Source organism: Protopterus annectens, chromosome 12.part0 (genome assembly GCF_019279795.1).
Source record: "Protopterus annectens isolate FY-2018-M chromosome 12.part0, PAN1.0, whole genome shotgun sequence".
In the NCBI taxonomy this organism is placed as follows: domain Eukaryota; kingdom Metazoa; phylum Chordata; order Ceratodontiformes; family Protopteridae; genus Protopterus; species Protopterus annectens.
This window is the reverse complement of record NC_056746.1, coordinates 1262026785-1262039122: the sequence shown is the minus strand read 5'-3', so window position 1 is coordinate 1262039122 and position 12338 is coordinate 1262026785. Positions and strand designations below refer to the sequence as shown.

Below are 12338 nucleotides of genomic sequence, written 5' to 3'. Positions count from 1 at the left end.
GGTTTCTAACATAGCTAAAGAAGGCCTTATGAGTGTCTTTTGAGTCTTTAGCTATTTTTCTCTCGAAATTTGCTTTGGATGATTTTATGAGAGCTCTTAGTTTTTTACTTATAGTGATCAAGGGTGTCTTACCTTTTAAGGATTTTGCTCTGTCTTGTAGTAGCTTCCTCCTTTTGTTGTAGAGTTTGTTTATGGCTGGGGTCCACCAGACTGGACGCTTGCCTTTGGTACAAAGAGACTTTGTTTTGCTTGGGATTGCCTTATCCATGCAGTCCTGCAGGTGCTGGTCGAAGGCATTTGTAAGTGATTCAGCGGTTTGAGTACTGTTTTCCGCCGGCTCGGGGGCCTTAAAGAAGACCACACTAGTCTTTAGAAGTGTGAAGTCGGCTTTTGAGAAGTTCTTTACTGTGGTCTTTTTTATTTCAGGTGGGGGTGGGATGAGGACCTCCAGCGAGATTAGTTTGTGATCTGATCTCACCAGTGAGGGGTATACTTCCGGTGTTGAACATTGTGCTCCCATGTTCGTGATGATGAGATTAAGTATGTTATCGCCTCTTGTGGGGATGGTGACTAGTTGTTCCATGGCATTTGAGTTTATGAATTCCAGGAACTTTTCAGCTAGGGTGTTTGGGCTTGAGTAGTGTTCCCAGTCTATATTAGGGTAATTGAAGTCACCTAGTATGATGGTGTTTGGTGATACATTTATCCCCTCTAGTGTTTTCAGGAAGGCCATGTGAGGTTCCTGAGTTTGTGAGGGTGGCCTGTAACATGCTACAATTTGCAGAGCAGTCTTGCCTATGTTTAATTGCACCTGGATAGTCTCCGATGCATCGTGCGTTGCCACCAGTCTTGAGGTGTGGGTGTCCTTGATGAATATGGATACCCCCCCTCCTTTCTTGGTATTGTCCGGATTTTGGGGCGGGCATGATATGAGGTAAAACCTGATAGCTGGGGTGCTCTCAGGAGCCTTGAACCAGGTTTCTGTCACAGCACAGACATCGATGTTCTCCATACTGAGAAGGGCCTCGAGTGCGTGCATTTTGAGATTTAGACTTCTGGCATTGAGCAGCATTACCCTTAGTTTTTTTCCTTTTTTGTGTTCTAGGATGGTAGGTTTAGAATTTGAGCCTTGCCTAAAAAAGGCACTATGGGGGTGGCAAGAGCCTTTGCCAATATCCGGAATCCCAGGGGTGACAGGTGCAAGCCGTCCCTTGCGAAGCAGCGTGGTTTGTCCAGCATGTCATCCCAGGCACACAGACACTGGATCCCCTTTGAATGACACCAGTGTTTAAGCCAATTGTTAAAGCTGATCATCTTATCTCTGTATTGTGGCATCATTCTTGGTGAAGGTAGGATACTGCTCAAGGTCAGGGTCATACCTGCCTGGGCTACATAATCAGAGAGCTCCTCAATGTCTCTTTTCATGTAGTCCAAGGAGGTACGTCTCAGGTCGTTTACACCAGCGTGGACAATGACTGAGTCATATTTGTACCTGCTGTTGAGAGACCTGAGTGCTTGCGTTATGTGGCGGATTCTAGCGCCCGACAGGCAGCTTACTGTGACCTTCTCCTTACTCAGTCTGGTGAGCGGGACGTCAGTGTGTCTGACTATGGAGTCACCAATGACTAGTGTGTCTGGCATTGTGTTTGGCCTTAAGGGCTGTGACTGTTTGACACTCTGACTGTGAGGTCTATGTGTTGCAGGTGTTGTGTTCTGAGGTGGTGGTTGTTTGGGTGTCTTTTTTGGTGGCCTCTGCTGTTTTGGTAGATTTTTGATCAGAGCCTCCGAGTATGTCTTTGTGTGTTTATGTGTATGATTTGAGGTTGTAATGGTACTATGTGAGACTGGGTCTATAGTGTGTGTGGTAACCTTCTCCTCCTGACTGGTCTTGCCAGTCCTATGTTGAGAGAGCTCAGCCTCCAGTTTGGCCGTATAGTTGCATCTGTCATGTATTTGTGTTTTGTGGGAGGAGGAGAGGGTTGTCTGTGTACATGAGGCAATTGTAACATTGCCTCAATATTCAGGTTCACCAGCTGAGCAGGAGAGGACACTAGCAACTGATCGCTCGACATGCTAGAAGGATAGACAAAAAACTTTAAAAAAGATTCGGGGGGACGTGGGTGACCGAGAAATGGGGGGTTGCCTTTTTGGGGTACTATCTATGACAAGAGTGCCATATCAAGGTAATAAGTACTGTAGGAGCAAGTGCTAGGTTTAACAGATAGAGAATAGTCTACTTGGAGTCAAGTAGAGAGGATATTTTTAGTTATAGGATACGCTGATTAGATCAGTAGTATAGTTCGAGGGAGGTAGTTTTAAGGGAAAATTTGAAGAGTGGACTTTAGGTAACCCGAATAGTTTAAACCGGCTTAACCGCCGCTGCCCTAGTGTGCAACAGTGGCAACTCCGCGCTAAAGCGTGCTTTATAGCAGGGTGCTGGAAAAGACAGGAAATGACCCAAAATGGCCAATAAACTACAAGTTTCTGCCTTAAACCATTCCTCTGTGGACAAACAGGCAGCTCAGTACTCCCTACTCCCACTAGTGAGTAAAGAAACTACCCCTTGACCAAACAAGGAAAATGGAGAAAACAGGAACCAAGACAAAGCCCAGGGATCAGCAAAATCTGATCACTGGAACAAACTATTAGAAAAGTATGGAAAACAAGAGTATTTTTTTTTTGTTCAAGTTTTTTCAGATAGGCAGAAAATACAATAAATGCTGTGTTTTTTGACTAAATGCTATCAAAAGCTAGTACACTTGAGTGTATTAGCCTGTTTAACTTTTAAGCAAAACTTAAACAAGCAAGTGCAATAAACAATTCAAGCTATTAAAAACAGTAAAAAAGGTAATAGCAGAATAAAACAGGCAGAAATAGCAATCGAAAGGCTTAAAAAGTCAAAAATGCAGAAAAAAATACTTAGAATCTGGAAAGTTTGTCTTTTCTGGTCTCTGCTGCTCTAGGAACTCTGCTGGACACCACGAGGAGCTGTGCTGAGTTCTCTATAGCCAGAAAAGCCCGCCAAAGCGTGCTTTATAGCAGGGGACTGGAAAAGACAGGAAATGACCCAAAATGGCCAATAAACTACAAGTTTCTGCCTTAAACCACTCCTCTGAGGACAAACAGGCAGCTCAGTACTCCCTACTTCCACTAGTGAGTAAAGAAACTACCCCTTGACCAAACAAGGAAAATGTAGAAAACAGGAACCAAGACAAAGCCCAGGGATCAGCAAAATCTGATCACTGGAACAAACTATTAGAAAAGTATGGAAAACGAGTATTTTTTTTTTTTTTTTTTTCAAGTTTTTTTCAAATAGGCAGAAAATACAATAAATGCTGTGTTTTTCGACTAAATGCTATCAAAAGCTAGTACACTTGAGTGTATTAGCCTGTTGTTTAACTTTTAAGCAAAACTTAAACAAGCAAGTGCAATAAACAATTCAAGCTATTAAAAACAGTAAAAAAAGGTAATAGCAGAATAAAACAGGCAGAAATAGCAATCGAAAGGCTTAAAAAGTCGAAAATGCAGAAAAAAATACTTAGAATCTGGAAAGTTTGTCTTTTCTGGTCTCTGCTGCTCTAGGAACTCTGCTGGACACCACGAGGAGCTGTGCTGAGTTCTCTATAGCCAGAAAAGCCCGCCAAAGCGTGCTTTATAGCAGGGGGCTGGAAAAGACAGGAAATGACCCAAAATGGCCAATAAACTACAAGTTTCTGCCTTAAACCACTCCTCTGAGGACAAACAGGCAGCTCAGTACTCCCTACTCCCACTAGTGAGTAAAGAAACTACCCCTTGACCAAACAAGGAAAATGGAGAAAACAGGAACCAAGACAAAGCCCAGGGATCAGCAAAATCTGATCACTGGAACAAACTATTAGAAAAGTATGGAAAACAAGAGTATTTTTTTTGTATGTATATATATGTGTGTGTGTGTGTGTGTGTGTATGTAGGTGTATATGTATATATGAATATATATATATATATATATATATATATATATATATATATATATATGTATATATATATATATATATATATATATGTATATAATATATATTTTTTGCTACCTTTTTGGGGGCACCTGACATCGGGGGCAAGAAAAACTAAAGAAAATGACGCCGGCTGCATGTTTTATATCCCTGATGACCTGACGTCATGGAAGAGGAGACCGCAACCGACACAGGACCCAAGACTTTGAAATTCAGGCAGACTGAGGGCAACCTGCCAGCAGATTACCCCAAATGTAATGACTGCAACAGTGAATACACTCGGAACATCTACATTTATAGTAAGTGTACACAACTGTACTTTTAGTATCTCCTCCCTTGTGTCAGGGGATTATGATGGATTTTTTTTTTTCAGAGTGCAGGGACATAAGATTCTAGGATGGATCTTCTGGGTAGGAGATTGCATCGGCGGTTAGTTTTAAATGTTCAGATGGAAGATTGCCTTCAGAGAGTGAGATTTTAATTTAAGATACTTGTGTATTAATGAGGTGGGTACTGGTTGTAGAGATATAGTGGGTGATGTAGGGTCAGCTGTAATAGTTTGGTGGAGTGGGCGGTGTTCGTGCTGCGATTACTGTATATTGAGTCTGCTAGGATTGTTTTTTTTGTGTAGGTAGAGTTATTGAGTGTGAAGTGGTTGATAAGTTTTAGTGTACTATCAAGGAAGTGGGAGTTGAACATGTCAGCTATTTGACATGGCTTTTTGTCTGTGATTGGTGATGGATTATGTGAGGTCCCAGGAGAAAGGAGTGTTGAAATGGATTTCCAAAGTTTCTAGGATTAATTGATTGGTTGAGAAATAAGTTTTCTCGTCGATGACAATTGTTTTTGCTGTATTATGTAGCTGTTTATATTTTAATTGGTTAGTATCATTTTTTTTTCTTTGCCATTCTTTCCAGGCATGGTCTTTAGAAAATAATACTTCATTAGTGGATTTTGTTAGCCATGGTGCATTGTTTATTTCTGTCCTTTTGGTTTAAAGAGGAGCTAAACTACTTAGGGTGTCTAGGAAGACTTTGTTGAAGTGACATGTTGTGTCATCCAGAGGTAGTGTCTTTAATGGGGGTCAGTTTATGGCTTTTTAAGATACTGTTGAATAGCTGTTGACTTATCTTGGTTAAATTTCGTAATGTTTTATAAGTATGGTGTTTAGACTCATGAAGAGAGGTTCTATTGGTATATGCTGGTAAGTGGGCACTTAGGGTATTTGGAAGAGTGTTGATATTGGAGAATTTGTGGGAATCAGTTACTAGGATCCAATCTAAGGTTGCTCCTAGTTGATTATTTTTTTGTATTCTGGTCCGGCTGGTGAAAAGTTGTGTAAAGCTGTGAAGGTATATGCTGTTTGTTGGGGAGTTGGTGCTTAGTTTTTGCCAGTTAATATTAGTGTCACCCATAGTAATAGTTTCATTTGTGATATTATCAGTAGTCCTGGATGGAAAGGCTTCAATTATGGGGATATTTTGGCCAGGGGGTATATAGACTACTTGGGAGCATATTTGTTTAGAGTTGTTAATTTGCAAGGAAGCTATGAGAATCTCTGCAGTACCAAAATATGGTACAAGTTTGGAAAGGGGGGTTATTACTAAGGTGTTACGGTAAATTAAAGCTACTCCACCTGCTTTTTTGTGGGTTCTGTCATTTCTTAAAATATGTTCTGGGGGGGAGTATTTCATTATCTTGAATGTGTGGCTTTAACCGGGTTTCAGTAACTGCACCTATATCTGGGGGGCAGTGAGTTAGCCATGAGTGAAATTCAATGATTTTATTGCAGATACTGTGTATATTTACAGTAATTAGTAGGAAATTTTTTGAGGGAATGAATGATGGGAGGTGGGTGGTCTGGGATTGGGATGAATATGTCCACACTGGGAAAGTTTGAGGAGAAATATTGTGTTAATTAGGCGAAGTAGCCTTATTGGAGTGTTTGGAGGCTATATGAAATATTAACTTGGTTTTGATAGTTGAACAGTGCTTCCTAGATTTCATAAATGCCATCGCCTTTGACCAGCTAGCATATGTCCCAACTTTGGGATTACAAATATTGGATTTAGTCTTCATCAGTATGTAACCCCACCATGGTCTCCACTTGTAGTTTCAGCTTCAGTAGTCCGATCTGACCAGCTTTTCAGTAATATTCACTGTTAGGATAAAACCTGATTTTTACCATCAAACCCTTCCATCTTAGATACTATTCTGCAAGCAATGACCCACCACTGACCCTGGAAACTTTAGTAAGCCTCACCAGCCTTTTCTGTAAAGCTGAAGGGTAAAACTTGATTTGCCATCAAAACCTTCTAAGACAAACCTAGTACAACTAAGAACATCATTGTGAAACATGTTAACAAGGACTTCAGGAAGTCTGCAGTTCCTTGACTTTAAACCAGTTTGGGTTTGTTAAGCAAATCCTGCCTCCTAAACTTTCTGGATGACTTTGAACAAGTCACTGATGCACTCATTGCAGGCAGACCTGTTCACACCGTTTACCTCAACTCAAACAAGGCCTTTGATACCATCCCACATTCTGGCATTATGGACAAGCTAATCAAACTAAATGTAAACCCATGTTACCTGCTGGATAGCAAACTTTCTCACTGACCAAGCTCAGGCTGTTAGTGTAGGAACACACCTAGCCCTCCCTGCCAACATCGCAAACACCTGAGATTCTGATCGAAGCTAATCGATCTCTTATGCCTGGGCCATATTTAGGGCTTTATCTCTCTCTCTGTGCCATGGCGTTGACAATGGTTAGAGCTTACTGAGGGATTCCTAATGTGTTCTTCATTTTTGTCATTAGAATTTTTTCTTTTTGTTATGATTCTAGAAGTGTTTTGAAATTTCTGACCTGTAAAGTTCTCATTAGAGCCCTTCCTTCAGTTAGCAAGACTACAACTGCAGTAAAAGTAAGGCAGCTATAGCTTGATCTAGCTAATAAATATCCTGTTTTGTTTTCATTTTTAGCATATCCTGCTCAGCCTTCTGAACAAAGGCCTCTACAGCAGCTACCTATTCAACTCATGCAACATGGACAACAGCAGCCTTCATCCAGTCAAGCACAAGCCCAGCAGCAACAGATGATGATGATGCTTATGATGCAGCAAGACCATAAAGCCATCAGACTCCCAGTCCCACCGGCTACTCATCCAAGAATGTCTCTAAGTCAGGAGACTCAGAGGCTGCCTCTTCCGCATGGAAGCAATATGCCTGTCATGGTCAGTTTGCAGGGACCGAATTCAGTGCCTCCTTCTCCTGATAAACCTAGGTTACCACTGATGACCAACTCTGCAGTAGGCACTGTTCCAAGAAAGATGTCATTTCAAGAGAGTATGCAGAATGCCCCCACTTCTGCTAATGAAGATGGTATTTCTGGAGCAACTGGACATGAAGGACCAAGTGCTGATGTTCCTTTAGCCCAGGAAGTTCAGAACAGTGTGACACCTCACTTGGTTGCTCCAAACCAGGTTATGATGGCAGGGCATAAGACGGGCTCTTCGGTAGTTTCAGGCTCTCAAGGCGCAAGTCCTCAGCAACAGCAGTCATCAAATTCCTTACCTGGGTCTCTCACACTTCATTTCCCAAATGCTCCAACAACTCCACAGACTTCCAGGCCCAAAACCCCAAATAGGGCAAGTCCTAGACCATACTATCCCCAGACACCCAATAACCGTCCACCTAGTACTGAGCCATCTGAAATAAGTTTGTCCCCAGAGAGACTTAATGCATCTATTGCAGGCCTTTTCCCACCCATAAATATTCCCCTGCCACCCAGGCCAAATATTAATAGAGGATTTGATCAGCAAGGCCTTAATCCTACAACTTTAAAGGCAATTGGACAGGCACCGTCATCCCTTGCTGTGAACAGTCAAACAAGTTTTAGTGTTTCTCAGCAAAGCAAATTAGATGGTGTTACTTCAGGAAAGCAGTCAAACTCTGGAGCGGCTAAGCGAGCAAGTCCCAGTAACAGTCGAAGGTCTAGTCCTGGCTCAAGTAGAAAAACCACTCCTAGCCCTGGCCGACAGAATTCAAAGGCAGCTAAATTATTACAGTCTCAGCAGAATGCTGCACTTATGCCTAATATGGATATCCAGAGAAGTATTCTTGTTGGACCCCAGCCTTTACAAAATCAGTTGCCTGGTAATTTTCCTCATGTGAATACAGTTTTGAATTCACAGAATTCTGCTGCGTCTTTGGCAATGACTGGAATTCCTGAAGACAGCAGAGAAGGACAGAATCTTTCTCTGGAAAGTGAAAGCCATGTAGCACAAGTTGTCCCAGTTAGCAAAGACCATAATACCATTGAATTGAAGAGCATACCGAATCAAGAGATGAAAATTACAGTCTCTGAGGATCCCAGCAAGAAAGATGGACCGTATTTTGATGCCAGCAGAACATTGGTTAGGGATGAAGGAAAGAATTTACTGGGTAGAGAAGAAGCCAAAAGTATTGCATCTGTGTCTTTAAGAGAGGTGCCAACGTCTTTAAGTCAGCTGCTTGATCATTCAGGTGCACCAAATGTGACCATTAAATCTACCAGTCGTGTTCAGGAAGCATCACAGACTGCTTCAGGAGATGAAGTGAGAAAGTTAGAGGTGACTTCAAAGCAGGATCAGTCATCTCTTAAAGAAAATTCTAATTCAGCAACTGTAAATCAAACTGTCGAGCCCAGTATGCCTCAGAGTCATTCGGAGGCAGGAGAAATGAATGCCAGCATTTCTCAAAATACCCCTGCTGTAATACAGAGATCAGTTAGCTCATCTTCTGTTTCTTCATCTTTACCTGCAAATCAGATAACTGTTTTTGTAACTTCAAACCCCATTAATAATCCTGCTAGTACATCAGCTTCTCTGCCTTCTCATTTACAGCCTGCGTTGGTTTCTACTGTGGTTACATTGCCAAGTGTAGGCAGTAAGGTTATGGTGTCTGAGGGGCAGCCCACAGTTCAGTCTAACCCACGAGCTCAGTTCTTCACAAATCTTTTTATTAATCCATCTCCACTTATATATAATAGTATCCCTACAGCATCTGCTTCGTCCAGCTCCAACGTGATGCATCAGCCCGTAACTGTAGTTGGACCATTACATATATCACAGTTCTCAGGAACTTCATCTTCGAATACTTCATCTGTAATTACATCTACTAGTTCAGCAGCCAATGCACCAGTAAGTAGACCATTGGTCCTTGGTCCTGTAGCGGCTTCTCTCCAGATTGCATCTCCATCTGCTACTGTTTCTGCAAGCGTTCCACCACAGCCACCACCTCATTCAAATGCAGAACTGTCTTCAATAGATGGAAATTCTCAACTTATGCCTATGGACCAGTGTTCTCCAGTTTCATCTCGGTCTGCTTCATTGGGGTCACCCCCACCTTCTTCAAGTCCTGGTTCCTCAGTTAGTCATCGAAGTCCTGGTTCTTCAGTAAAAGGAAAGGGAAAGGTAGACAAAATTGGACAGTTGTTAATGACAAAAGCATGCAAGAAGGTCACTAGCTCTCCAAATAACTGTGATGATCATTCCACTTCAGACTTTATTTCAAGATCAGATGTTCATCAGCTTGAATTGGAAGTACCTGGTAGCTCTGCTACATTTCAACCATCTGTAGAGCTGAGCAATCAAAACTCATTACATCTGGCTTCTAATACTGTACATCAAGGAACAACTTTAAGTAGCACGCTTTGCATTAACACTGCTGGGATTTCAGCCTCCATTTCTCCAAGTTTGTCATCAAACACTCCTCCAAATACTGTACTAACTTCATCCACTCCAGTAGCTTCAGTAGTTCCAGAGCATATAAATGTTGCTGCAAGGACTCAGATGAGCCATTCTGTTCTTCACTCTGTACATGGTACTTCGCTGGATTTGAATGCAGAGCAGTTTCACAACATAGGTATGTATTTTGTTTTAAGACTGTAGAAAAAAAGTAAGCGTTAATGCATTTGCTTTAAGGTCTGAAGCTAAACAAAGGTTTATTTCCTAGGATAGGTTACCATGCTTAGACTGATCTGGTTTTTGTTTCAAATTAGTACAGGTGTAGATTGGTAAGTAGATTCCTTATTTCTTCTGTTCTTTGAGGTAAACAAAACTTTCTACCAACATTTCAGTAATAGTTAAAAAGATAGCTCCATCATCCCAGAGTTGTTCTCCCTGTCATATCCCTTAGATGTAGCTGAGCACATAGAAACTCCTCCGTATCCTTCAGTTTCTTTTGTTTTTCTGATATACACTGTGGAGGTCTTGCCATTTTTTTCTTACTCATGTCTAGGTTTATCATGCCAGATAACATGCAGTCTGTGTAGTTAAACTGTTAGTCACCACACATTTTCCTTCTTATTTTTTGTTGTTTCATGTGTATGTCTTCAAGGACTCAAGGGGTATGCATGTAGTAGGGCTGAGTGGGGTTTATCTGTATCTGTGAATTATGCTAACCTATAGCACCTCCCTGTGAAAGGTGTTGCCATCGTCCTTATATGGCCTCCACCAAGGATCCTGGGTGGATTATTGTCCTGTGTTGGATGGCATAAACCCCACCCCCTGGAGGACAACCAAAAACTTGTATCATCAGTCCTGCCTCTGCCCAGCTGGCTCCTCTGACACCTGGGTCATTCATCAAACCCAAGTCCTCTGGGGCAAAGCTAAGGCTCCTTCCTTAGGCTACAAAGCCATCGTCCTGCTCACTTTTTTTACATTTTGAGGCTCTAACTTGCGTAGATCAGTAAATTCTACAAAGCACACCAAAAAGCTGAAGTTGAAACTCTCATATTCCAAAGAGGTTGAAATATTGTATAAAAAAGTGTAGTCTATTTTACTGAAGCACTACATAAGCTGCTAATTAACCTTAATTTGGTAGTGAAGTGTTGATGCTTTTATCAGTTTTAACTGTAGAAAATTAGTGTGTGTGGAGTACTGTCAGTATTTTTTTCTGATGTAATTGAATGAAATAACTGTCAGGGACAGATGAAAGAGAAGGGTTGCTAGATTTGTGCGGCAAATTTGACACCTGAGCAGGAGGATGAAATTGCACACAAGCATGCACGTATATATGTGTATTTGTTTGTGGATATGCTGTGGCTGTTCTCACTGAGTGGAAAAAAAAAATGAATGAAACTGATGCAAAGAAGTGCAGTTAGAACTGTTCCATTAAGAAATGTCAAAATCTTGTTATATTAGAGTATGTTTTTACAGGTTTATTTGGTAATGAAACCAGTCGGTGGTGTATAAAAGGAGGGCTAAAATCTACCAGTTCAGAACTCTGCCAGAATGTCCTGTTATTCCAAAAATCCATTTGAAATATGTTCAGAATTCTTTTTACTACTGATAGAAGTTAAAGAATTTCCTGTACACAAAATCCAAACACCAAAGGAACCAGTGTACCAAACAAGTTTTAAAAATTAGCTCCATGCACTTTAACCACAGTAAACTGTCATAAAATAATGTTTAATAGCATTTTAAACTGTATTTTCTTGTCAGAGAGTAAAATCTTCAGAGTACATTCAAATAATTTGATTTGTAGTAAAATTGTGATCCAATGGGGGAAAACAAAGAGCAGAATCATACATATAGTAAATATATGAATGCTGAAGAATCCAAATTCTGCAACATTTTCCTATCAAAAGACGAAAATGAAGCTAGTTTAACAGTCGAGACAGGTGTGATTAATCTGCGGTTCTGACTGCAGGAGGCCGCCGCCTAGTGTCTGATAGCACACATTATCTTCACTTTTGAGAGAAATAATAAAAGTTTCCTCAAACAGTAAAAAGAAGCATTTGCTAAGGATAGAAGCCAAATAAACAGTGCTACAAACAGACATTCCAACAGGAACTGTTGTAAAAAGTGACAGAAATAAATATACGTATATATTTTAAATAATCATAGGAACAGAACAAGGATAATAAAGCTACTAATAAACTGAGAGGAAGTGGGTCCCTAAATAAGGGATATCTGAACAGTAAGCTAGAAGCATCAGCACTGGATCTTGTGAAGAGTCGAAGACTTTCTTCCTTGAATAACAGACTGGACACACACTCCCTGTGACAGCTCTAGGCTTCCCTGGTAGGGCATGTTCAGCCAGTCAGTTGTCACAGGAAGACAGAGGGTGGGGGGAGTCTGAGCTTTTGAAAGCTGGCCAGTATTGTGTTACCTTGGCATGTAACCCAAGGTGCCACTGAAGCAGTGAGGAATTTGAAAAGTAAGTTGAAGAGTAGTAAGTAGGACTTGAGCAACTCTACTTCGCAATGCATCTGTTGATACCAGAATTTTTGTGACCTAGGTGTAGTACATTTTTGTGTTCAGACTTGGCTGTTATCTTTCAGTCCACTTTATCATTTCCAGTTTAAAT

The 12338-nt window shown here is 41.1% G+C and overlaps 1 protein-coding gene across 2 annotated transcripts in view; it reads left to right on the top strand.

Annotated features, from left to right (window-relative positions):
* Positions 1–12338, top strand: part of NCOA6 (nuclear receptor coactivator 6) — a 1393760-nt gene that overhangs the window by 791130 nt on the left and 590292 nt on the right. For both annotated transcript variants that reach the window (XM_044090286.1, XM_044090285.1), the window contains exon 7: positions 6969–9890. In XM_044090286.1, coding sequence (XP_043946221.1) covers positions 6969–9890 — 2922 coding nt within the window. The remainder of the gene's footprint in view (positions 1–6968; positions 9891–12338) is intronic.